The sequence below is a fragment of the Chelon labrosus genome, assembly GCF_963514085.1.
Source record: "Chelon labrosus genome assembly, chromosome: 22".
Lineage (NCBI taxonomy): Eukaryota > Metazoa > Chordata > Actinopteri > Mugiliformes > Mugilidae > Chelon > Chelon labrosus.
In genome coordinates this window covers 20,146,715-20,174,137 of record NC_140355.1, presented here as the reverse complement: position 1 = coordinate 20,174,137, position 27,423 = coordinate 20,146,715, and the positions used below count along the sequence as shown (strand labels likewise).

The 27,423-nt window shown below is 43.7% G+C and overlaps 1 protein-coding gene across 1 annotated transcript; it reads left to right on the top strand.

Annotated features, from left to right (window-relative positions):
* Positions 1-27,423, top strand: LOC311507436 (tenascin-like). The gene is made up of 28 exons (XM_084571765.1): positions 1-690; positions 1,150-2,463; positions 2,831-3,094; positions 3,182-3,297; positions 5,301-5,454; positions 6,526-6,795; positions 7,563-7,748; positions 7,839-7,928; positions 8,010-8,273; positions 8,517-8,915; positions 9,574-9,957; positions 10,942-11,217; positions 14,188-14,460; positions 14,585-14,860; positions 14,954-15,226; positions 17,159-17,500; positions 19,293-19,565; positions 19,847-19,969; positions 20,745-20,888; positions 20,988-21,107; positions 21,372-21,515; positions 22,293-22,426; positions 22,530-22,662; positions 22,954-23,105; positions 23,198-23,294; positions 23,380-23,541; positions 24,845-25,008; positions 26,592-27,423. Exons 1-28 carry the CDS (start codon positions 213-215, stop codon positions 26,700-26,702), a joined length of 7,116 nt encoding a protein of 2,371 aa, XP_084427891.1. The 5' UTR covers positions 1-212; the 3' UTR covers positions 26,703-27,423.

Here is a 27,423-nt window from a genome sequence, read left to right as displayed (position 1 = left end):
TGCTTTCCCTCATTTTTGTAACCCATATTAGAAACCAATATTCTAAAAGACTTGTTTCATGCATGACAGATATTATAGACGATTTTGAACATTTACCTCGGTCAGTGCTTTGAATCTTATTTTTGGTTTGTCTTTGTCTTTCCAGGACTTTCACCGTTTGTCAGAGGTTCAAACAGATATTTATTTCACCAATTCCACGTCTTAGATCTACCATGGGTACACAAGGCCTTCTGGGCTGCCTCCTCCTAATCACTTTGCTCAGCTTATCCAATGCTGGGCTTGTGAAGAAAATCCTGCGCCACCGACGACAGATTCCGGTGTCCCCTAAAGAACATAACATCACCATCGGCAGCGCGGACCAGCCTGTGGTTTTCAACCACGTCTACAACATCAACGTTCCCGCCAGTTCCCTGTGCTCGGTGGACCTGGACGCTCCAGACAGCACCCAGCTCCTTCCCAAAGACGCGCCCGCCTCCTCGGGTTCCGGCATCACCGAACACACGGTCAACGGGGAGAACCAAATCGTCTTCACCCACCGCATCAATATTCCCCGCAAGGCCTGCGCTTGTGCCGATGACCTGCCCGCCCTGAAGGACCTCATGAGCCGGCTGGAGATGCTCGAGGGGGAGGTTTCGACTTTGAGGGATCAGTGCAACAGTGACGGGACCTGCTGCGCTGCTCAGGCCGCAGGTGAGTGCATGTTAGTGCAAACACGGTAAAATAATCCTTTATTTGTCTGACTCGGCATTAAAAAAAGACATTCATTGGGACTTTTAACAAAAACCCTGTAAGTGTCTTTTATAAATCACATCTGTTCCATTCATCTGTTCTGTTGAATTTAATGTGGGGGTGTCATTTGCTCTGAAAAGAAGAGGCCAGCAGCTCGTCAATTAACTTTGAGTGGGGCTTAATTTGGACTGACAAAGTAAGAAGTCAAGAAGCTGCTAAAACAAGCTTTAGACTATTTGTTCTTTCTTGAAGAATACACTTGTGCATCTGCAGGCTGTAACTTCATACAAATAAAAGAGCTGTATCTTGACATTTAAAGCTCCGGACATTGGCACGTTGCAAAATCTTTGCACCAGCCTGGACAAGAAAGATAAACATTGTTGAAAACTTTTTTTTTTTTTTTTTTCAATGTTTTTAAAGGTGAAGTGGGGACAAAACCATTCTGCAATGGTCATGGAAAGTACAGTACTGAAACCTGTGGGTGCGTATGCGAGCCTGGCTGGAAGGGCCCCAACTGCACTGAGCCCGAGTGTCCCGGTGACTGCCAGGGCCAGGGCCGCTGCGTGGACGGAAAATGTGAGTGCTTCAAGGGATTCACCGGAGAAGACTGCACCCTCCGGGTGTGTCCTGTGGACTGTGGAGAGCACGGCCGGTGCGTGGGCGGCGTTTGCATCTGCGCGGACGGCTTCTTCGGTGAGGACTGCTCAAAAAGCAAATGTCCCAACAACTGCCAAGGGCGTGGCCGGTGTGAAGAGGGTGAGTGCGTGTGTGACGAGCCTTGGACCGGATACGACTGCTCTGAACTCATCTGCCCCAAAGACTGCTACGACCGTGGGCGTTGCATCAACGGTACCTGCTACTGCGATGAGGGATTCACGGGGAAGGACTGTGGAGAGCGTACCTGTCCCAACAACTGCCACGGCAATGGTTTCTGCATCGATGGCCGGTGTGTCTGCACCGCTGGCTACAGCGGAGAAGACTGCTCTCAGCTCACCTGCCTCAACGACTGCAACGGCAGGGGAACATGCTTCAACGGGATGTGTACCTGCGACCCGGGCTACCAAGGTGAAGACTGCAGCCAGTTGGCATGCCCGAACAACTGCAACAACAGAGGCCAGTGCATAAATGGACAGTGTGCATGTGATGTCGGCTTCCAGGGATATGATTGCTCCGAGCTATCCTGTCCCAACGACTGCCTGCACAGGGGGCGCTGCGTTAACGGCCAGTGTGTGTGCGAGGAAGGCTTCGCCGGCGAGGACTGCAGCATACGTACCTGTCCGTCAAACTGCTACGGCCGAGGGGAGTGCATCGACGGACGCTGTGTGTGCCACGCAGGCTTCACAGGTGAGGACTGCAGTTACCTGAGCTGCCCTAATGACTGCCAGGGCCGCGGGCGGTGCATCGACGGGCAGTGTGTTTGTGACGAAGGGTTCACCGGAGAAGACTGCAGTCAGAAAGCTTGTCCCAACGACTGCCTGGATCGGGGTTACTGCCTCGACGGCAGGTGCGTGTGTCCGGAAGGCTACTCAGGAGATGACTGCTCCGTGGTCACCTGCCCGGATAACTGCAACAACAGGGGGCGCTGCATCAACGGAAGATGCGTATGCGAGAGTGGATTCGAAGGGGAGAGCTGTGCAGAGCTGAGCTGCATCAACAACTGCAATGACAGAGGCCTCTGTGTGAACGGTCAATGCGTCTGTGATGAGGGATACATCGGGGAGGACTGCTCGGAGGGTAAGAAGCAGAATTACACACACAGACAAAAAAAAAAATGTGTCTGTTCACAACTTCTGAGAGTTTCCATGTGTTAACTGGATGTACTATAAAAGCAAATCCAGAGTGATGTAATTTCCTTCCATTCTCAGAATTCACCACTCATCCTGAGAGAACCTATTTTGGTGAATATAAAAGAAGTTTCTGGTTTGTGTGCGGCCGTTGTCTGCACTTGATTTGTACTTTTTTGGCAGTTCTTCACACCACAGACAGATGTGGCTCTGGAGTTCGCATTAGCTCTCCGGGGTGGATGCTCAGCGACTCGGGGCATGAGAAACTGTCTGAGAAAACACCCTCAGCAATTTTTGTTTCTTTTTAATTTTTCCAGTGTCTCCTGCAAAGGACCTCGTTGTAGACAAGGTCACCACTGACACCGTGGACCTGTCCTGGAAAAACGAGATGCTGGTCACCGAGTACCTGGTCACGTACGTGCCCAACTTTCCTGGGGGTCTTCTTCGGGACTTCACAGTGAAGGGAGACAAAACCATGGCCACCGTGAAGGAGCTTGAACCCGGCATCGAGTACGTGATAAAAGTCTACGCTGTTCTAAGCAACAACAAGAGCATCCCTGTCAGTGCGAGGGTGGCAACAGGTACAACACAACATGTTTTGGTTGTAGCATATTGAGAATATCTTAATAAATTAATAAACTGATAATTTTTTGCCTCCATCCTTCCAGATCTCCCACAGCCAGAGGGTTTGATATTCAAATCAGTCAGAGAAACCTCAGTAGAGGTAATGTGGGACCAGCTGGACATCCCCTTTGATGGCTGGGAGATCTATTTCCGCAACACGGTCAGTGTGCCCATCTCCTTTGAAGGCATGCCCTGGATTTTATGAACCATCAGGGAAGGAGTGAGGAGTGATAAAAGCTATGCCAGCTTAGTGGAAGTCTCAGCGAAACATGGATTTATTTCAGCGTCAGCCATTAAATTTGCTTTGACACATGGGGGAAAAAAAAACTCAGCGAAGGCAAGTCTGGATGTCATAGAGCTGTGGCTAAATCTGCCGCTGAGAATCCAAGAAAAAAAGTGACTGTGAGAGCGAATAAGTTTTATATTTTGTAGCCTCAGCAGAGTTTTTTTTTTTTTTAAAAACAGCTATTATTTCATTGTCCTTTCCTGACCTTAAAGTTTCTTCTGCTACCTTTCTGTTTCATGCATACATACACAGGTGTGTGATCAGTCTATTGCCTATGGTGTTGTTCCATCCGTGTGTAAAAGTGTGATTGGTACAGTTTTCCACGAAAACTAACAAATAACCTCATCCAAACTACAGCTGATCTTCCTTCGACTGTATTTTCTCGTGGCATAGAGCGACACTGTCACATCACAATCAATTTATTTACCTCACACACCAGAAATGAGTTTGACATTTTGAGAAATACATTTATTTGCTTACATGGTAGTTGAAGATTGTCGAAGATGGGATGAGAGGGATGAGAGGGGTTGAAGGGAAGGGATGAGAAGGGTCAAATAGAAGGTATGAGAAGAGTTGAAGGGAAGAGTCAATGAGAGGTGATGAAAAGAGTACATGAGAAGGGATGAGCAGATTCGAAGAGTATATGAGAAGGGTTGAAGAGAAGAGGTGGAAATGAGGAATGAGAAGAGTTGAACAGAAGAGTCGAAGAGAAGGGATGAGAAGAGTTAAAGTGAAGGGATGAGAAGGGTCAAATAGTTGAAGCAAAGAGCTGAAGAGAAGGCATGAGAAGAGTTAAAGAGAAGGGATGAGAAGAGTTAAAGAGAAGGGATGAGAAGAGTTAAAGAGAAGGGATGAGAAGAGTTAAAGTGAAGGGATGAGAAGGGTCAAATAGTTGAAGCAAAGAGCTGAAGAGAAGGCATGAGAAGAGTCGAAGAGAAGGATGAGAAGGGTCGAAGAGAAGAGTTGAGAAGGGTCAAAGAGAAGACTCGAGAATAAGGAATGAGAAGAGTTGAATAGAAGGGATGAGAAGAGTTGAAGAGAAGAGTCTAAGAGAAGGATGAGAAGAGTCAAAGAGAAGAGACTGGGGATAAGGAATGAGAAGAGTTGAATAGAAGAGTTGAAGAGAAGGGATCGGAAGAGTTGAAGAGAAGGATGAGAAGAGTCAAAGAGAAGAGATGAGAAGAGTTGAAGAGAAGGGATGAGAAGAGTTGAAGAGAAGGGAAGAGAAGAGTCGATAAGAGATGATGAGAAGAGTTGAAAAGAAGCGATGAGATGAGTACATGAGAAGGGTCGAAGAGAAGAGTTGGAGATAAGGAATGAGAAGAGTTTAATACAAGAGTCATAGAGAAGGGAAGAGAAGGGTCAACTAGTTGAAGTAAAGAGTTGAAGAGAAGGAATAAGAAGAGTTGAAGAGAAGAGTCTAAGAGAAGGATGAGAAGAGTCGAAGAGAAAAGTTGAGTAGGGTTGAAGAAAAGAGTTGGAGATAAGGAATGAGAAGAGTTGACTAGAAGAGTCAATGAGAAGAGTTAAAGAGAAGGATGAGAAGAATCGATGAGAAGTGATGAGAAGGGTCGAAGAGAAGAGTCGATGAGAGGTGATGAGAAGAGTACATGAGAAGGGTCAAAGAGAAGAGTCGGAGATAAGGAATGAGAAGAGTTGAATAGAAGAGTTAAAGAGAAGGGATCAGAAGAGTCTGGTATCAATCTTCTCTTCTACGACTTGGCATGACAGCAAATAAGCCCATTTACTAAAATAGGCTTCGAGCTGCGTATAAACATGACTGTTTAGAGTAATTCTGATTTATCTGCTTCAATCTGACTTTTCCCATGAAAAGCATATTTCAACATCACTTTATCTATTTTGTTGTGTCTTTGCAGAAAGAGGAAAACGGAAAAGTCGTGAGCACCCTCCCGCCCTCTCAGAACAGGTTCGTCCAGTCGGGGCTCGGCCCGGGACAGGAGTACGAAGTATCCATCAACATCATCAAGAACAACACAAGAGGACCCCAAATATCCCAAAGAGTCACCACCAGTGAGTTTAAACCACTCAGGACATAGACAGAAAAAAAAAGAGAAAAAAAACCTTAACGTCACAGATGGAAATTCCACAAAATTAAAGGAAGAGTTACAACAGGAAATCCCCCACTCTTTACATAAGGAGTAATAACTCAAACTGAATCTCAGCCATTTTTACTTTCACTAAATCTTCGCTCTGCTCTCTAAAAACATGTTACTGCTGTGCTCCCTCCATACATTATGTTCTGAAACGCTTCCAGCTCTGCACGTAATCGCCACACAGCACGCCAGGTCAAACAGCTTTTTTGTCATGCACGGAAAAGTCATTTACATCGACGGACTCTCCCTGGGTATCGTTTCATTAGTGTGTAGTTAAACTCAACACAGGTCCCGCAGAATGAATCACAGAAGCGAGGTGTAAACCTTTCGTACCCAGAGGTCGTTTTAGATCGAAAACATGCAGAAAACATGTTTCCTCAGGAGATTTGTCAGGTAGTAAAGTTTCATGATGGCCTTTCCTGTATCGATTTGAGTTTTTCCTTCATCTTATGGAGACTCTTTAATGCATTTAACCTCTAAAACAAACTCATCTGAGCCACTTTTCGATTTTTTCTCAACTTTTACTGGATTCATTTGAGAATTTTTTACTCTTAATCCTTATTCGCATGGGATCAGTACATCGGGACATCACATGATTTAGAAATTACACCCCTATGCGTGAGATAAATAAACTCTATTATCTCTGGTTATGACGTCTCTGCTATTTTCCTTAATATTCTACCTTTTATATCTTTTTTTAAATCCTGGGGGACAATTTACAAACTACCTGACGTTATTTAAGTCTGCTCCACCTTTACCGATGTGATGAACACATTAATACACCACTTAATAAATTCGAACACATCAAAATATGCTGCCAGGAAGTCATGCTTTAATTTGTGGTGTGATTTTTACTTTAGTAATTATGGACAGGGCCAATTTGCACTAAAATCAGACAATCTGGTGAATTGAATGTGAAATGCGGAAATAAATAAAGATTAGCTTTTGCTTTTTAATGGACCATATTTCCCGGGTCACTTTCCTCCAGAGGTCGACGCCCCGCAGCAGGTGGAGGCGAAGGACGTGACGGCCTCCTCGGCCCTGGTCAGCTGGTCTCTGCCGGTGGCTCCCGCCGACAGAGTCACCCTGATTTACATGCCCACCACCGACCCCTCGCAGGAAAACACCGTGGACGTTTTCCCCCCAGACAAGCAGTACAGCGTCGACGGCCTGAAGCCCGACACCGAGTACACGGTGTCGCTCATCTCCAGGACCGGAGGCGCCACCAGTGATCCTGTCACGACCACTTTCACCACTGGTGGGCGTTTTATAACTATGAAATATCACTTTAGAGAGAGAATAAGTCTTAATTACATGTGTTACTTATTATCACTGAATCCAAAACGAGCCATAGATTGATTCATAGAGCAATAACTTCTAATACAGTCAGTTTACATGTTGCTTATTTAATCTGAATGCATAATTTCCTCCTGATCAAGTGTTTATAACTTAATAATTCAGAACTATATAGAGAAAATATAGACATTTCACCTCTTAAACTATACGCCAAACATTATATGCCCAAAATTTACCAATCAGCCACAACATTAAGACCACTGACAGGAGAAGTGACCAGCTTGTGACAATACAATGTTCTGCTGGGAAACTTTTGGACCTGGATTCATTGCTGTGGATGTTACTTAGACATGTAGCACCCACCTAGACCAGACCAGGCACCCCCACCCCATAGCAATGACACTCCTTGATGGCAGCAGCCTTCCCCAGCAGGATGCAGCCTGACACAGACACACACACAAAAACACTTTAGGAACAACTAAAAAAACATGAAGAACAGCACAAGGTGTTGACCTGGCCTCCAAATTCACTAGATCCCAAACTGATCAAGTATCTGTGGGATGATCCACAGAGGCCCCTCCTCCCACTAATAACATTCTGTTTCCAGACACCACAGGACACCCTCAGAAGGCCCATGTCCAACTGTTTTGGAGGCACAAGGGAGACCTACACAATATTAGGAAGGTGGTCATAATGTTATGCCTGATCATGTGTGTGTGTTTATTTTAGCTCTGGACGCCCCCATTGACCTGCAGACTGCAGACCAGACCGACACCAGCATCACTCTGGAGTGGACCAACACTGAGTCGGACGTCGACAGATATCGATTGAAATACAGGCCCATCTCTGGAGCGACTCACGGCGAGGAAGTGGTCCCTCGAGGACCGGGAGACACCACGCGAGCCACTATCACAGGTAAGGGTCAAAGAGGCAAACGTTAATTAAGACCAGACTAATAGTTGTCACACCGCGTGGATGTGTTTGTTCTGTCTGTGTGAATCTTAGGCCTAAAGCCGGGGACGGAGTATGGCATCGGAGTGACTGCCGTGAAGAACGAGAGGGAGAGTCTTCCTGCCACGACCAACGCAGCGACAGGTGAGAGAGACTCTGCCAAAAAAAACAAAAACTGATGAACTAATACAGAAGGATTTATCGCATCACCTTCTCTTTCGCCAGACCTCGACCCTCCCACAGACTTTAAGGTGGTCGACTCTAGAGACAACACCCTCACCCTGAGGTGGCAGAAACCCAAGGCCAAAGTCGGCGGGTACAGGCTGCAGTACGTCTCCAGAGACGGCCCCGTCCAGGAGACGGAGATCCCAGCCGACGCCACCAGCCACGTCATACCCGACCTGACCCCCGGGATGAGCTACACCATGACCCTGACCGCCGAGAGGGGAGTCAAAGAGAGCACGCCCGTCACTCTGTCCACATCCACAGGTGGGTGATTATGAAACAGGATGGTAAATGGTGTGTCTTCAGAATCTCTTCTGGGTTTTAAAGCTTTTTGATAGAGTGATCTGACCCCATTATTGTCCCAATAAGCCTTTGTGTTTTCAGATAGACATCGATCTGACGGACGGGAATAAACTCCCCCTTCCAAAAAAAAAAAAAAAAAAGCCATTACGTCTCTAACTAATGATGCATTCTTGATTTGTGCCTCTTTTGTTTTTGTCCCCGTAGCCTCTTTCACGTTTTATTTAAACGACTCGGACGACCGCGAGCTAATGACCCCCGCAGGCTCCGAGGACAATATCATTAGCTTTGTGAGTTTAGACGCCTCCGACTCCCAGCTCTCTGGGACGGAGCCCGGGGACGAGCTCGGAGTGTTGACCGTCTCGGGCGTCACCCACGACGGATTTGACCTCTCTTGGGAGCTAAGGGCTCCCGGCGTCTATGATCACTTTGCAGTAGAATATGCAGACGCTCAGCAGTTGTGGGATGCGAGAGAGGTCCGACTTCCTGGAGATGCCCGTGGCTCTAGAATCGGTAGCCTGAAGGCTTCGACAGAATATCAGATAAAACTTTATGGGATAACGAGTAGCCAGCGGTCTGAGCTGCTTGAAGCTGTTGCAGTCACAGGTATAAGCTTTTATTTAAGAATTAACAGAGACACTTTTGTCAGCTGAGGTCAGATAATCGTAGAGCAGAGCAGTAACTGCATGCAGGTATGAGATTTCCCAGAAAGGAAGATTTACCATTTGCATGAAACAGTTTGACGGTTGACTAAAGACTCATCTGCCAAGGCTTCAGAGAAAGGTACACCGGGTTTCTCTGAACCGGCCTCCCCGATTTCCTCCTGAGCTCTTTCCTCTCGCCCCTCTAATCCGCATCGTCCATCGCCTTCAATCCCATCTACAGCATTAAACGATTCTCTAGCAGTCGGAGGAAATTACACCGACCGTCACTCGCATGTCATGAAAGTGACTCCTCCTCCAGAGCTGCAGGAACAAAGTGGCTGTGCATGGCTTCCTCGTCCGTTTGAAGGCAGCTGTGTACTTCCACTCCGGTGGACTACCCAGATCCTTCAGAGCGTTAATGCCACCGAGTCTGGTGACATTAACGCCTTAAGCTGCTGTTGCTTGATGATCTAGCGGCGGCGATGAAGCCACAGAGGAAACGATAAAAAGTCAAATCAAGTGATTCTGTGCAGAATGTTTTTTTATTTTAACCCAGTTTTTTCTCCACAGGGTCCAGCCAGTAAGAAATCCACTCTTTAACCTGCTTTTATTCACTGTAGCTGACAAGCCTACCTCTCCAGACGTGCTCACGCTGAGAATTAAAGATCCACTCCATCATCTAAACCCCGAAGCAGATTCCTCTCCTGACAGTGCTGATGTGAGCACTGAGAGCTCGGGCGCGGAACAACTGGGAGACCTCACGGTCAATGTTACCGCCACCGGCGTAAGCCTGGCTTGGTCGGCGCCCGACGAGGCGTTCGATAGCTTCGTGGTGGAGCTCACTGCTCCGTCGGCAGAAGCACAGCCTCATGTGACCACACTACCAGGAAATGTGAGGAGGGCTGAAATAGACGGCCTGTCCCCCTCCACACAATATAATATTACATTACAAGGGCTGGTGGAAGGGAACCCATCTTTGCCTCTCAGAGTTATTGCTACTACAGGTACATGGAACAAATGTGTTTTTTTATTGTTTTCATCATCATCATCATCATCATCATCATCTTCATCATATCAGTTCATTGTCTATGCTGTAAATAATTCCGGACGACCGCACACAACGTTTTTCTTTACACCACTGCAAAAGATAATCCTTCTTCGTTCTCTTTTGTTTAAGCTCTGACTCTTTACAACCAAGTAATAGGGCCAACAAAAAAAAAAAAATCTGAGATTTTGAGATTAATTCATATTAACTATTAATTTTACTCAATAAAGTCACAATTATCAACAATTGAGTTTAGTCAAAATATTTTCTGAAGATTTAAGTCCTGTTTTATTAAGAAAATGACATAAAGTCAGAATATTTTGTAAAAAAAAGTCTTTTTTTTCAATTTATTAAATGATTGTATTATTTAATGAGTAATAATATTATTGTCTATTTAAAGTAAAGATGTTATTCTCCTAAAAATTCTCCTTGAAATTTTATCATAAAATATTTTCATGTATTTTTTTTAATTCATTATTTTTTTTAATAGTTTTATTTTTATTTTAAGATCTGAGATTTTGAGATTTAATTCTTCATATAATAGGAGAATAATAATAATAATAATAATAATAATAATGATTATTATTAGTAGTAGTAGTATTATACAGTGTATACATAAATTGATATGGTTATAGTTATAATTTTAAAAAATATTTCAAAATTCATCATTCATCATATTTTGAAAGTAAAATAATTTTTATTTTTTTTTAAATTGAGATTTAATCGTTTATATTTTCTTACTTCAGGACTTTGGTATCCTAAAGTAATTTTCCAAAAGTCCTTAAAATTTTATCATAATTTTTTTTGGGTAAATTTTTATCTTAAGATCTGAGGGGTTTTTTTCCTCCCTTGGTCCTAATACTGTACTTCTTATAATGATCAAAGTGCCTTAAAATAAAGTGAACCATCCAGTTGACCCCACTCTGATCTGTGTATCTACCAGAGGCGCTGGGGCCGATTGCGTTGAACCTCACCATCTCTGACATTACATGGGACGGCTTCACTGCGTCCTGGAGCCCCACGGTTGGGGACTTTGACAGCTTTGTCATTGAGGTAACAAACTTGGAGAATTTCGCAGAGAGCCAGAACCTCACTCTGTCCGGAGGCGCTTTGAGCCTGGACATCTCCGGGCTGAACCCTAACACCAGCTACATGGTGGGCCTGTATGGGATGTATCAGGGCTCCTTCCTTGAGCCCGTGTACCTTGAAGCAACCACAGGTACCTGCGACCCGCAGCGTTGCAGCATTTTCTGTGTGAACTTTCTTTCTTTCTATTAATAAGTTTCCATTTCAGTCTGTGGAGTGTCCACGCCTCCCTGCATGAAACGAGAACCATACAAACCTCCTAACCTGATTTCTGTTTAGCATTATTGTCCGACGTCCTGGCCGCAGTGTACTGTGCTGCTTCATCTTAACATGGCATTTACCAGTCTTCACCCTCCAGCCACTGTTTCTGTCTAGCTGAGAGAGGGCAGGGTGATGGACAGGTGTGCTGCATCACTGAGGCAAGCAAACGCCCCTCGGATGTTCTTCCTCACTCTCGACTGCTCCCTCCATCCCAGTTATCAAAAGTGCATGAAGCCCCTCCCTCTCTCCCGTCCTTGCATCGTGATCAATGACGTGCTGCAATGATTGCAAAAGCAAAAACTTTCACTCTCCCCCCACCCGTTACACAGCGACAGCGTGACCATCTCCTCTCAGTGTGTAATTGATTAACCTTGAGCGATCGTTCGCCCGTTTGTGTGTAAGTGCTCACAGTCATTACCGTTAGCTTGTGTGAGATAGTTGTTTTATTTCTTTTGGTGAAGTTTATTTTCACAGTACGTCAAAGTAAATACCCTCATTTCCTTTCGAACTTCTACGTGGCAAATGATTAAATCTTCTTGCCAATCTTAAGATAAAACGCTAACATTTTCTGAGGTTAACAGTAACGTCAACTTGTCTTACATCACTTGTCTGCTGCATGTTTGCATGCAACTGACAATACTCCTCACAGCATGTTAATCAGTTTATCTTTCACTAAAACTCTCTGCTTTGAATTGCATTGGGCCCAACATCACGCAGAATGAATCCTGTCCTAAAGAATCGACAGGTCAGCTGCATGATCAGATCGTGCTCCATGTGCATGAAATCTCCCTCCTTAATCACATTTTTAATCAACAATTCATTCATTCAAACTTGCAGGGCTTTAGGTATTAACATGCGTCCTGGGTGATCCAATCACAAGTGGCCATTTTCAAGAACGTGTTCACACCTGGCATTAAAACGTGTCTCCACATGCGACCACTTGTGATCCGATCACAGTTCTGCGCTCTATGGGCAAATAGCTGCTGTCACTAAAGAATTAATCGCTATCTACTGCTGTTTCACAACCACGAACAGCGCCATTTTGTTGCGTGATCCAGTCACAGTTCTGCGCTCTATTTACGAATAACTAGTAGAATATTGTGCAAATAGCTGCTGTCACTAAATAAATTAATCACTATCTACTGCTGTTTCAGAACCATGAACAGTGCCGTTCTGTTGCGTGATCCAGTCACAGTTCTGCGCTCTATGGGCAAATAGCTGCTGTCACTAAATAATTAATCACTATCTACTGCTGTTTCAGAACCACGAACAGTGACATTTTGGTGCGTGATCCAGTCGCTGTTCTGCGCTTTATTTACAAATAACTTGTAGAATATTGTGCAAATAGCTGTTGTCACTAAATAATTAATTGCTATCTACTGCTGTTTCAGAACCACAAACAGTGCCGTTTTGTTGCGTGATCCAGTCACAGTTCTGCGCTCTATGGACAAATAGCTGCTGTCACTAAATAATTAATCACTATCTACTGCTGTTTCACAACTACGAACAGCACCGTTTTGTTGCGTGATCCAGTCACAGTTCTGCGCTCTATGGGCAAATAGCTGCTGTCACTGAAGAATTAATCGCTATCTACTGCTGTTTCACAACCACGAACAGCACCGTTTTGTTGCGTGATCCAGTCACAGTTCTGTGCTTTATTTACAAATAACTTGTAGAATATTGTGCAAATAGCTGCTGTCACTAAAGAATTAATCGCTATCTACTGCTGTTTCAGAACCACAAACAGTGCCGTTTTGTTGCGTGATCCAGTCACAGTTCTGCGCTCTATGGGCAAATAGCTGCTGTCACTAAATAATTAATCACTATCTACTGCTGTTTCAGAACCACGAACAGTGCCATTTTGTTGCGTGATCCAGTCGCTGTTCTGCGCTTTATTTACAAATAACTTGTAGAATATTGTGCAAATAGCTGTTGTCACTAAATAATTAATTGCTATCTACCGCTGTTTCAGAACCACAAACAGCTGCCTTTTGTTGTGTGACCCAATCACAGTTCTTCTGTCTATTTACAAATAACTTGTAGAATATTGTGCAAATAGCTGCTTTCTTTTTGCTCTGATGTTATTTTAGAGATTATCACTCAAACCTTCAAAGCGTCCAAACACAGAGTAATGTCACTGCTGTGGTTTTTGTGTCAGTGAAAGAAAAATCTCAGGTAAAATGTTATTTTATGACAGAAATGCATATAGCCCACTCCCATTCAGTGATTTCATTTATTAATTCATTCTTGTTATTGTTGTTATTCTAGTTTGTTAACAGTTGCAAAGACAACGGATAGCACTTGTGTGTCTTTTATCTGAAAGAATGTGACAAAAGCTTGTGCAAGAGTTGGTCAGATGAGTAGGTGGTCTGTCAGTGTGGCATAGGACACATTGTGTGTTCAAACTACTAAAGGAATGTGGTCACGAGTGTAACAAAGATGACAAATGCGTCCTAAATGCGTCTTGAGTGCGTTCACGCCTGTGCTTTACGCTGGCCACTTGTGATCATATCACTCGGGACACAAGTTAATTCCTAGTCTGAACAAGTTAAGTTTCTCTCTTTGGCATTATGTGTTCTCTGTTTTTAAGAGAATAGGTGTTATTGGTTTCAAACTTCAGCAGTTAAGATGGTGTCAGAGGATTTTCTCCAGAAGCTATGTGCATGTGTTTAATTTTTTATTGAACTACTCAGACTATCAAGAATTGCTGTCGGTGGTGGTGAGTGTCCTGTAACTGAATATTTATTGCTGCGATTAATGAAACCGACCAATTAGACGTATGTGTGCAGTGCAGACACTCTCTTCTTTTGATGACAAATCTAATCCTGGTTTCTCTCTTTAGCGAATCAGCCAGTGGTTGGCAAACTATATATCTCAAACTTAACGTCCGAGAGCTTTTCAATCCTCTGGAACGGCACTGACGGACAGTTTGATGGTTTTATCCTGGAGATAATTGACTCAGATTGGCTGATGGAGCCAAAGGAATATAACTTGTCCCACAATGTAAACTCCCACGACGTCACCGGGCTAAGGCCCAGCACTGATTACGTAGCCTACCTCTATGGGACATACAAGAGATCTCGAACAAGTGCTGTCAGTATTGTTGCTTCAACAGGTATATGAGCCTTAAATTATTTGAAAATATTCTTAAATATGATTTAGGCCTGTGCACATACGCTGGATTGTGTTATTTCTTTTGAATGAATGAACATATACTATATTTTTCTCTCCCCCTGTAGCTGAAGAGCCTGATTTGTCCAAGCTAGTTGTTTCTAACATTACCTCAGACAGATTCTCTCTGTCGTGGCGGACAGGAGAGAAGGCATTTGATAAGTTTATAGTAGAAGTCAGAGAGTCTGCTTTGCCCTCGCAGGCAATGGGGCGCGCTCTGTCTGGAGTCATGCGCTCCACAGTAATGGCCGGGCTCAAAGCGAGCACAAGCTACGACATAAAGCTTTACGCCAGCAGTGGTGGTGGACAGAATACTCAGCCCCTATTTGCTGTAGCCACAACAGGTATCGCATTACATGCATTTCTTGACATCTGCATGTAGCAACCACATCTTTACACACGACATAACTCAAAAGCAATATTCTTCTTTTATCCAGAGGACGTCCCAACGTTGGGGCCCATATCTGCTTCATCTGTGAGCCCACATAACCTCAGCTTGTCCTGGAGCACTGTGTCAGGTCATTTTGATGGCTTTGTTATCCGGGTCAGTGATTCTGAGCAGCAATCCGATACGCTGGAGTTCAAACTGCCCGGTGAAGTCCGTGACTTTACCATCTCTAACCTGATGGATGCCACAGGCTATGATATTGAACTGTATGGTATTTCTCATGGGCGCCACACTACCTCTGTGTTAGCCCATGCTGTCACAGGTACTGCGTACTTTACTCACATCTTTTAACTTTAAACTTCAATGTGTAGGAAATCATGTTTATTTCTTTATTTTTTTTGAGGTTTCGTTTAAAATCCTACTATTTTTGCTAATTCTCTGCCCTCTCTTGTGGCGCCACCATGAGGTTGACGTTTGTGGGTTTGCGGTAAATATCAAAATTACCTGCTTAACATTATCTTATTAGCATGCCCTGTCCTGTACTTCTTTACAGGGTCGTCTTTTTAAAGCATCAGCAAAATAATTAGGATTTGATTAAAAAAATAAAAAAATAAACATGGTTTCCGTAGCTTTAAATGGACTAAAGTACATTTGGGAGGCATTTGTCCCCAATTGTCAGCAGAATATAGCTGAATAACTTAAAACAATATTTATAGGTTTAAAGCCTGAAACACATTAGGAGAAAATTTGACATGCATAATAAGTAGTGTTTGTTACAACAAATCATAGTGGTGACAGTCATTAATGCAAAAGAGAAGTAGTACCACTGGTATATACTATACTCACAGGGGTATATGTATACCCCTCTTATAACGTATTTGAGTGGTGACAGTCCGACAGGGGCATAAGTCTCGTCGTCAAACTGGTATATGTCCAAAAAATACAATACAGTGTCTTTCTCCAGCAACATACCTCTCTGAGAATGATTTATGGCTGTGTAAGAACGTTATATACCCTGTAATCGTGGTATATACCCCTGTCATGATGGTATATGCCCCAATCATGACGGTATCCCTTTAATTACAGTGTATACTCCTGTAATAACAGTGTATACCCCTGTAATAATGGTATATGTCCCTAGCATGATGGTATATACCCCTTTTTACTTCTGTAGGATGGTATATACCCCTGTCAGTATATACCCATCATGACAGTATATACCCCACTCAGTATACACCCCTGTAATGATAGTATATGTTGCTGTAATAATAGTGTATGCTCCTGTAATGCCGGTATGTACCCCTGTAATAATGGTATATACCCCCCTTATAACTGTATATACTGTAAAATGGTATATACCCTGTGAGAATGATATACACCCCTTTAATAATGGTGTATACCCCTGTAATGATGGTATATGCCCCATCATGATGGTATGTACCCTTTTAATTACAGTGTATACTCCTGTAATAACAGTGTATACCCCTGTAATAACGGTATATGTCCCTAGCATGATGGTATATACCCATGTATTGATGGTATATGCTTCCGTAATGATGGTATATGCTCCTGTCATGAAGAGTATATACCCCTGTCAGTATATACCCCTGTAATGATGGTATATGGCCCTGTAATAACAGTATGTACCCCTGTAATAATGGTATATACCACTCTAATAACCGATATACCCCTGTAATGATGGTATATGGCCCTGTAATAACAGTATGTACCCCTGTAATAATGGTATATACCACTCTAATAACCGATATACAACTGTAATGATGGTATATGCCCCCATCATGATGGTATTTAACACTGTGAAAATGATGGTTAGCATTGTGTTTATGACAGAATAGCGGGCACTGATTATTCTTTGCTCCCCAAACAGAGCTGACAGGTTTTTGTTTCTGAAGTAGACTAGTCAGTAAAATACCTCAGGTAATATTTAGGGCCGAAAGCGAAAGATTGGACAGATTTGTGTTGAGTTGCAGTATGACTTATGGCCACTAGATGGATTTGTTCTACATAATTTCTCTACAAGAAGCTTTTGGATGTTCGTTTTGTTTTTGTATCTCAGAGAGGACTCAAAGACTCAAAATGACACTTTAGAAACCTTATGAAGCACTAAGATGCATATCAGATTTGCTCTTAATGTGTTTTAGCCTTTAAAAACCTTTGCTTTTGCAACCATTGCACACATTATCCTCCTAATGGTATCTCGTTCCCCCTCCAACCAAACCCACACTTCTCCCAGCTCCGTTGCCAAAAGTGGAAAATTTGACCATTTCCAACATAACCCCCTACGGCTTCCGTGTGTCGTGGGAGGTGAAGCAGCAGCAGCATCAGCATCAGCATCAGCATCAGCATCAGCATCAGGAGGAGGACTTAGCCCCCTCTAGTGGTGGCTTCAGCCATTTTCACATAGTGGTGACAGACTCCGGCTGGCTGCTGGAGCCTCAGGAATTCACGGTGCCTGGAAACCAAAGCCACCTGGACATCTGGGGCCTGATCACCGGCATAGGCTATGAGGTCAGGCTGACCGGGGTGTCAGAGTCAGGGCTTCTCTCTCGGCCTCTGACTACAGTGGCTGTGACAGGTACAACTCACAGTGCACTGCAAGGCCCCTCGTCGTACTAAAAAGTTCTTATTTTGTGGGTTGCTGTGTACAAACTTTGCCGCATAAATTTTTTTGCGCTCTTTTATCTACATTTCTGCATAAAAATTATTTAAAATATATAATGGATGTGCACAGAAGTTGTCAAGTTAGACAAATAGAATCCATTTAAACAAATGAAAGAGAAATATTATACTTTGTATTTGTTCATCCAATAAAATGAGCCATGTTACATATCTGTGAGCTGCAAAAGTAAGTGCAACTCTATGATTACAAGTTAATTTCAAGGCTAAATTGGAGTCCATCTACTCAGAAGTGTTTCCATTCAATGTTAAAAAGACTCGGGTTTCAGGGACTCGGGATTCCGAATAAATGGAGGAGATTTAAGACGACTGTTACCCCGTTACCCTCAACAGGAACGGTCCACCAGTAAAGATCACTCCGTAATCAAGACACATAATAGTCAGAGAGGTCGCAAAGGAACCCAGGGTAACTTCTAAGCAGCTAATGTTCATGAATCCACCATCAGGAGAACACTGAGCAACCATGGTGTGCATGGCAGAGTAGCAAGGACAAAGATATTGCTTTCCAAAATGAACATTTCTGCCAGTCTGCAGTTTGATCAACATCATGTGGACAAGCCAGAAGACTATTGGTGGACAGATGACACCGAAGAAATGGGCTTCCTCCAAGCCGCTGTACACGACGGATCAGCAGATACTGAAAACAACAGCTCAATACCTTTGTAGCTCTTCATATGAACAAATGATTAATTTTTTGGAATAAACAAATGCACAAGTATAATATTTTAGTTTATTTAGTTTGAATGGATTCTCTTTCTCTACTTTCCGGACTTGTGTGAAGATCTGCTGATGTTTTGAATCGAAATGTAGGAAATTCTGAAGGGTGCAAAAACCTTTAAGTGGCACTATACATAATGATCCAAGTCTGAAGTTTCACTCTCACAACCTGGCAGGTCTGTAAATGCCACCATTTATCTTTTATTTATACAATTTTTCAACAGCTCCAGGCGTCATTCATCTATATTAGCTCAATACGTTTTTGTTAAGTGCCACGTTTTGACGGTGAGGCTTCAGCTCAGCACTCTTCCCTAACTCTAACTGAGATTTATAACCCAACTTTACTTTTTCTTTCCAGAATGATCTCACTTTTCCTTTGTTTTAAGCGTTTCCTCGGTACGCAGCTGCACCAGCGGCGGCAGGAGACGCAACAGCTCCCGTCTGTTTCCTTTTCACCTCCAAAAAATATGAGCAAGCACATTTGTTTGTTTTCATATTTTAAAATGTGTTTTCCTTCACACTCTCTTAATTGGAGATAAAATCGATGGATACCAACCACTGAATGAAACTAACGCTGTTGTTGGAAAACACTGATAAATCAGCAGAGCATGAAGTGTCTGTTGATTTAACTTCTAATCTCATTGGTTTACTCTCCTTTGAATGCACTGAATGTATCGAGGCAGGACGCATGGGAACCTCGTCTCAACCAGATCCGTTAACTGACACAAATATACGTCTACAAAAAGCATCTTATCTTTTAATTCTCCCAAGCGTATGTCTCTGTATTTCCACTAACGGATGCCTGAGCATGGCCGGCTCAGAGGTGGTGGACGAAATGGCTTTCAGGCTGGAATATAATCCTGTCTGCCACACCGGAAACCTCCTTGCCTGATTGCTGACTCCTTCCAAACTGATGCCTGTTGGTCGTCTCTCAAATGTCCTACTGCAACGTTAATGTCTCCCTGTCTAACCAGAGGCCGAGCCGGAAGTGGACCACCTCTTTGTCTCGGACATCACGTCTCAGGGTTTCCGTCTCTCGTGGGCGGCCGACGACGATCTGTTCGACAGATTTGTCATCAAAATAAGAGACAGCAAAAGATTAGCTCATCCTAAGGAGTACAGCGCCCGCGGCGATGAGCGAACCATGGTCGTAACCGGACTCATGAGTGGCACAGAGTATGAAATTGAGCTTTACGGTGTCAGTCTGGACCAACGCTCTCAGCCGATAACTGGGGTTGCTCAGACAGGTATATGAAAAACACTGCAAGCCTCAAACTGATTAATAACCAGTTTTTTCTTTTGGGTGTGGAGCTTTCAGAGAACTGAATCCCACTAATCATCTTTATTCCTCGGGTTTAGGCAAAACTCCATGTCTGTCTCTAATGGAAACTTGGTGTGATGGAAAATCTGTTTGATTTGGATTCCCCTCAGCTGAACGTTTTAAGATTTTCTTCATCTTAATTCACTTTTTTCCCCTCTGCTTTTTTTTTTTTTTTCTGTCTGTGGATATCCATTTGCACTCTGTCAGGCCTGAGCAATCCAAGAGGACTTCACTTCTCTGACGTGACTGACTCCTCGGCCATAGTTCACTGGTCCGTGCCTCGCTCCCCGGTGGATAACTACCGCATCACATACGTACCATTTGAAGGAGGTAAGACGTCGAATTAGGGTTGTTGCATCGCTGCAGATTGCTGCTGGTTTGAATTCCTTGTTTTTATCCAATAAATATTTAAATTATGGTTTAGTTTGACGGATTTTAGCTTTGCGGATGTGGTAATGTTTCACTACTTTTATCGAAAATAAGATATCTCGGACAACTGGATAATTTCAATAAAATGTAGTGCAGATATTTGACTTTTCTACCATGAGGTTCATACTTTCGATTTTAGCTCAAATTTCTTTTTTTTTTTTGCATGTAAACATTCTGTATAGTTACAAAGTGCAAAGGGAGTCACAGTGTTAAAAAAACAGAGTGGGCCAGCTGACCAATCAGAGCAGAGTGGGCTTTTCAGGAGGGGGAGGGGTCCTTAAAGAGACAGGAGCTAAAACGAAGCAGTTCAGTCAGAAGGTAAAAAAAGTTGATCCAAAAACATTCAATATGAGAGTAATTTAATGTTTTTTAAACATTAAACCTGTGCTAACCTACTCTAGTAGACCACCAGAACTAAATGAGGCACATATAAATGAGCATGATGTGGGCTCTTTAATTACCCTCACATTGAATATAAACATTCATGCCCAACTCAAGATGGATTGTAAAATAATCTAACTGGACAATTTCTGTTGCACACATTTTAAACGTGCACTAAACTAGTTGTAAACATACCTGCTAGATATTAGCATGTTAGCACTTAGTTCAGAGCAGAGTTTCTCACCTCTCACAGCACATAAAACCTTTATGTTCTCCCTCTCGTCCCTTTCTCCAGGAAGCCCGATGGCAGTCACCGTGGACGGTGACGTGTTCGAGGTTTTGCTGCCCAACATGATTCCTGGAAAGACGTACCAGGTGACCGTCAGCGCCATCAAGGGCCTGGAGGAGAGTGACCCCAGCACAGACACCGTGACCACAGGTTGGCCTCTGGTTTCACTGCTCTAAAAATAACAACAACAAAAAAACACTCTGGTTGATGGCGGTGACTGATTTTTACAACCTTGTTTGCGTCCCTTAGCTTTGGACAGACCGCAGGGCCTGAGCGCAGTCAACATCACCGACTCTTCAGCCCTGTTGCTGTGGCAACCATCCGTAGCCACCGTTGACGGCTACGTCATTACCTACAGCGCAGACTCAGGTGTGTTGCTTTACTTTTTTCCCTGGTTAGTATCGTGAAGCTGATCGTCTCCTAGAAGCAGAAACACACTTTTAGCTGTTCATTGTTTCATTCACAAAGCTGAAAATGCACCTTGGGGATGGATTCTTTTTTATTTTCTGTGCTGTAGTGAAATGCTTATAAAACAGTATCTATAAAAATATCTAATTACATTGCAAAGAGTTGGGTTGGGAACACATTTGCTTTATTTTCCCTTGACTGAATGATCTGATCCTCGCCTCTCAGTGTCCCCAGCGGAGGTACATGTTTCTGGGAACATAGCGGAGTTTGAGATGAACTCCCTGGTTCCAGCGACCCGCTACACAGTCGGAATTCATGCTGTGAAGGACGGCCAGAGGAGCAACTCTGCTGTTATTGAATTTGACACAGGTGGGTACAGTAAAGGAGATCTGAAGCCCCGTTCACACCTTCCACTAACATCCATCCATGGGATCACAAGTGGCCCCACTTTAGGTACGCGTGTTCACACCTGGCATCCAGATCCGATCTCAGTTTCCCACCCCGTATGCAAATAAAATAAATCTGGGGCGCAGTAGAATATTCTAACAGCTGCAGTCTCTTAATGGATCTCTACCGCTGTTTCAGAACCAAGAACCAAGAACAATAAGTTACTTATTGATCTTCAACATTAGTTATACCTGCACAAAACTCAGATTACAATTCCAACACTGGAAGCTTCAATAAGCATTTTAAGGCAGTTATTTATGTTTTAGTTAGTTAACAGCTACAGGAACAAAACATCATGAAAGGCTCTCATTGCTAATGATTAAGTGAATCACTTCAGATGTCTTTTCCTTCAATAATTTACAACGTTGAATGTCGTGTCGTGTTGAATGAGGCAAAACTCCTCTTCCACAGATCACCACTGTTGAGTAGGAGGTCTTTAATGTGACCCAGGACTCATTGTGTATTCACACCTGTATTTTACGCTCGTCACTTGTTGATTGGATTCCCCAGGACAAATGTCAATATAAGGTGTGAACGGGGCCCTTAGAATGACCCCGTTCACACCTGTATTTTACGCTTGTCACTTGTTGATCGGATTCCCCAGGACAAATGTTAATATAAGGTGTGAACGGGGCCCTCAGAATGACCCGAAGCGGCATGTCTTCAAGGTAAATCTAAATTGCGATGCTGTACATGCAGATGTGGACCCTCCCCGAGAGCTGACGGCTACTGATGTCCAAACCGACGCTGCAACCCTGACGTGGAGGCCGCCTCAGGCTGCCATCACCGGCTACAAACTCACCTTCTCCTCTGACGACGATGGCACCATCCGGGTGCGTACATCCTCTCCTCAGCTTTGAACCAGAATATGATCAAGAAATGGGCAATGTTTTTTTATGGCGTGCTCTTTTTAAATGTGTTCGTGCACGGATGCAGGAGGTGGTGCTGAGCCCGACGGCGTCCTCCTACAGCATGACTCGGCTGACGGGCTCCAAGCAGTACAGAGTGAGGCTGCAGGCCATCGCTGGAAACCAGAGGAGTCGCTACGTCTCCACGGCCTTCACCACCAGTAAGCCTGAAAAACACAAACCTCCTCTCCATCATGTGTCTTAGACAGACTTTGTCCAGATGCACGTTAGAAAGCTATTACTTCAAATTCCTTTCATTTAATCCGATACTCCAGCTCCAGATCACCTGTGCTTTATTTTTCATTCTCCCCAAGTGGAAAAACCTTTTATTTTTCCTTTCCCAATCCCTCTCTCCTCACTCGATACTGTCTCATGCATTTTTTGCGCATCAGGGATGAGGACTGAGCAGCTGTGTTCTGCGAGATGATGTCTTTTTAATGTGTGCTTCACAGTCGGACAGCTGTACGGACGCCCCAAGGACTGCGCTCAGGTTTTACTGAACGGAGAGACGACCTCTGGGCTGCACACCGTCTACATAGGAGGGCAGGAGAACCAGTCCATCCAGGTTTACTGCGACATGACCACAGATGGCGGAGGATGGATGGTAAGGAAATTCCACCTGCCGGAATCCGTCAACCGCAGTAATTCACACCGAATAGGATTATTGGGAAGCTCATGAAAGTCGGTGCTCCACAGGTTTTCCTCCGACGCCAGAACGGAAAGCTGGAATTCTACAGGAACTGGAAGAACTACACAGCTGGGTTCGGTAACATGAACGATGAGTTCTGGCTGGGTAAGATCTCCTGCTCGTCTTTTACGCCACCTTTATTTACTTTGCTCCCCCTCCCAGACTCACTCCTGCTAACCCTGGATTACAGGTCTCTCCAACCTCCATAAAATCACGTCCTCGGGAGAATATGAGCTGCGAGTGGACTTGAGGGACAGGGGGGAATCGGCCTACGCTCAGTACGACAGGTTCATGGTCGCAGAGCCGAGAACGCGCTATAAAGTCCACATAGGAGCGTACAGTGGGACAGCAGGTGGGTATCACTTTAAAGAAACTGTTTGACATTTTAGGGGGTAATTAAAGAGCCCACATCATGCTCATTTATATGTGCCTGATTTAGTAGTGCTGGTCTACTAGAATAGATTAGCGTAGGTTGAATGTTTAAAAAACACCAAATTATTCTCATACTGAACGTTTCTGGAGCACCTCTGTTCACCTTCTGACTGAAACGCTCCATTTTAGCTCCCATCTCTTTAAGGCTCCTCCCTCCCGAGAAGCTTAGCCTGCTCTGATTGGTCCGCTGGCCCACTCTCTTTGCTTCCCTTCGCACTCTGTAGCTTTACAGAACTTTTACATGCAAAAAAACTAAGCGATAAAACAAAAAATGAAAGGGAAAACGCCCAATTACTACGTTCACGCCACAATTACAAACACATTTTAGCCAGAGAAGACATGTGGCTTGACGGAGGAGTAAACAAAGCCTTATATGGCAAATTGGAAGAGTATCTGGTCATTAACAAAGCGCAGTCATGTGAGTTTCAGGTGGACACCAACCGCAGATGTTCCTTTTTTTGTCTTATTAAAAACCTAAACTCTCCACCAGACATTTTGACCAAAAGACTTGGATGAAACGTCTTTGAGAAAACTCAGATTAGTCCAGTTGCCTTGGTTTTAGTTTTATTTTAGATACAATTTTAGATACAGAGTGCCCTGTACGCAAATAAACCCCGACATCTTCTGGGGCGCAGTAGAATATTCTAACAGCTGCCGTCTCTTAATGGATCTCTACCGCTGTTTCAGAACCAAGAACCAAGAACAATAAGTTATTATTGTCCAAAAGACTTAGATGGAACGTCTTTGAGAGGACTCAGATTAGTCCAGTTGCCTTGGTTTTAGTTTTATTTTAGATACAGTGAGCGCCCTGTATGTAAATAAACTCCAACATCTTCTGGGGCGAAGTAGAATATTCTAACAGCTGTCATCTCTTAATGGATCTCTACCGCTGTTTCAGAACCAAGAACAATAAGAGTCCAGTTGCCTTGGCTTTAGTTTTTGTTTTACAGTGGGCGACTGTGAAAGACAAACATCAATTTTCTGGACTATTGTGTTCCTAAAGTTGTGTTGGATGCCTGTTGGATAAATTGATTAAATTGGTGAATAGATTTAATGGTGCAGACATGAATCTTCTGCTCTGATTCTCTGCAAGATAATCAACAAAAGCACAATTCTCAAAATGCCGAACTATTCCTGCCTTTATACATCTGATACATCTTCATCAACTAAATAAGTTTCAGCCGAGCCGATGATCAGCGTCTGAGCTTCACTGTGTTCCCCAGGTGACTCCATGAGCTACCACCAGGGCCGACCCTTCTCCACCTTCGACAACGATAACGACATCGCCGTGACCAACTGCGCCTTCTCCTACAAAGGAGCCTTTTGGTATAAAAACTGTCATCGTGTCAACCTGATGGGGAAATACGGAGACACCAGTCACAGTAAGGTACGTACACACATAATAAAATCCCCAAATCATCCCAGGGGAAACATCGGCAGCTGTCATACATTCACTTCCTCCCGTTATATCATTTACAGCTCAGTTCAGAAGTTTGTCTCTACTTTCAAGACGCATCGGTCATTCCTTTAGTTTGATGTTTTGAACGAATGCGGACTGTTTTAAAGGCAGACATTTGGACATGTGTTGTATTAATGATGGCTGCAGTTCTCTTTGAACAGCTCCAGCTGTCTGGATCACGGACGGCATTTCTTTCACCTGTGCTTTTACAATTCAAAACGTCTGCAGTGGAAAAAGCTTCTTGCTTATTTCACTTGCTTTTAATAGAAAGAACGTCATCTGAATATCTGGATCTTTACTTTTTTTTTTTGTTAAGAACCAATTAAAGTTGCAGTGACCACATTTATTAGAAATCAGTGGATAAAAACCTGCAGAAAGAAGTCTTTTAGATAAAATTAGATCTTACAACAGTGTCGAGCAGACTTGCAGACTCACAACATGTCCAACCTTGACAGCAGCATCAGGTCCACTCCTGCCGACCAAGAACAGAAAATCTGAGGCAGCAGTGGACACGGTCACCGAGACTGGAAAATCGTAGCCTGCTCTGGTGAACGTCCATTTCTGCCCCGTTTGGCATCAAACGGCGTGAATCCGTGGAGCAACGGTCCGGCCTCGTTTCAACGCTCCGGGCCGTTGCTTCCAGGGCACATTGATTCCATTCGATCAGGGTTTGAACGTCACGGTTTTGGTGACTGAGTGAATCAATTTTGAGGACACAGATTCCCTTCTTCTAATGGCTACGTCCAGTGCACAAAGACAAAAACGTCTGGTTTAATGGAGGTGGGTTTAATGGACGTCAAGTGACCGCATCTGAATCCAGTAGAGCACCTTTAGGATGAGATCAGCTGACTACATAAATATGCTGATTTGACCTTGTTAATACTTCTGTCCTGCAGAGGGCAGCTGGTAGCTCAAAAGAAGACGATGAAGTGGTGGCACACTCACTAAACTTTAAACTACTTCCAGCTGTAGCTGAGCCGCTGAATATTTGGACCATTCGACTCGAGAGCAGATGCTAATCACAATTCTAATCGCTGCTCTCCAGTTGTGACTCATCAGAGAACGCACGAGAGATGGATGAATGGAGAAATTAGCTATAGAGACCAAAACCACTTTAGTAGCAGGCTGAAAATATGGTCCTTTCTGTGTAGAGTTTGCATGTTCTCCCTGTGTCTGCGTGGGTTCTCTCCAGGTACTCCAGCTTCCTCCCACTGTCCAAAGACATGCTGGTTAGGTTCATTGGTGATTCTAAATTGGCCGTAGGTGTGAGTGTGAATGGTTGTGTGTCTCTCTGTGTTAGCCCTGCGATAGACTGGAGACCTGTCCAGGGTGTACCCCACCTCTCGCCCTGATGACAGCTGGGATAGGCTCCAGGACAAGCAGTTACAGAAGATGGATGTTTTTTATTTTATTTAGGCATACTGTGTGCAACAACACCAAGGCAGATTCCTTGTACGTATAAAACACACCTTTCTGATCCTGGTTCGTATCGTTTTCTTTTCTTTCCACAGGGGATCAATTGGTTCCACTGGAAGGGCCACGAGCACTCGATTGAATTCGCAGAGATGAAGATTAGGCCGATCGTCTTCAGGAACTTTGAGAGCCGAAGAAAGCGATCGTAGACTCGTGAGCCCCTTCCTCCCTCTCTGTCTCTCTCTCTCTGTCTCTCTCTTTATCTCACACACCTCATCTCCAACCATCAACACCTGCGTTCCCTCGTCTTAAAACTAAAAGCTCTGTCCGCAAGAAATAAACCTGGTAACGTTACACCAAAGAAAGAACGAAGAATTATTAGACTATTTTTTTTTTTTTTTTCATGATTTTGTACGTAGCTGTGTGACTGTAGAAGAAGAAAGTAGCTGCTGATTTGTTTGAATCGTGTGAATGGACATGCATGTGTTACTGGGACCAAACATCTGTAAAAAAAATCATTTTAAACGGATCCACCCAATCAGTAACACGTCAAAGGCACATGGTCACAAGATCCCACGAATTGGTTCATTTTCCTCCACCTCCGATCTGATTATTCACCAGGACAGACTCCTAAATGCTGCCGAATCCATATTTAAAGTTTGATTTGCTTATTTTGATAAGAGAAAAAAAAAATAATAATGAAAGACCTTGATGCTCTGTAACCTTCAATACAAATAAAAAGTTTGATAAATGTGTGTGAGCTTCTTCTTGGTGCAAGCAGTTCCCCTCCTGTCCAGCAGATGGCAGCGTTCACTCTCTAATTCCTGTTTGGAGAATTTGGATGATGGAAATTATAACAATATACTTTTAAGCATTGCCAGCATTGTTCAGGACACTTTAATTCATTTATTACAGTAGGAATCTGTTAGA

Coding starts and splice junctions, on each gene's coding strand:
- LOC311507436 (XM_084571765.1), top strand. CDS start 213: ATGGGTACACAAGGCCTTCTGGGCTGCCTCCTCCTAATCACTTTGCTC. Junction 2,464..2,830: donor CGGGGAGGACTGCTCGGAGG/GTAAGAAGCAGA, acceptor TAATTTTTCCAG/TGTCTCCTGCAAAGGACCTC. Junction 19,566..19,846: donor AACTGGGGTTGCTCAGACAG/GTATATGAAAAA, acceptor GCACTCTGTCAG/GCCTGAGCAATCCAAGAGGA.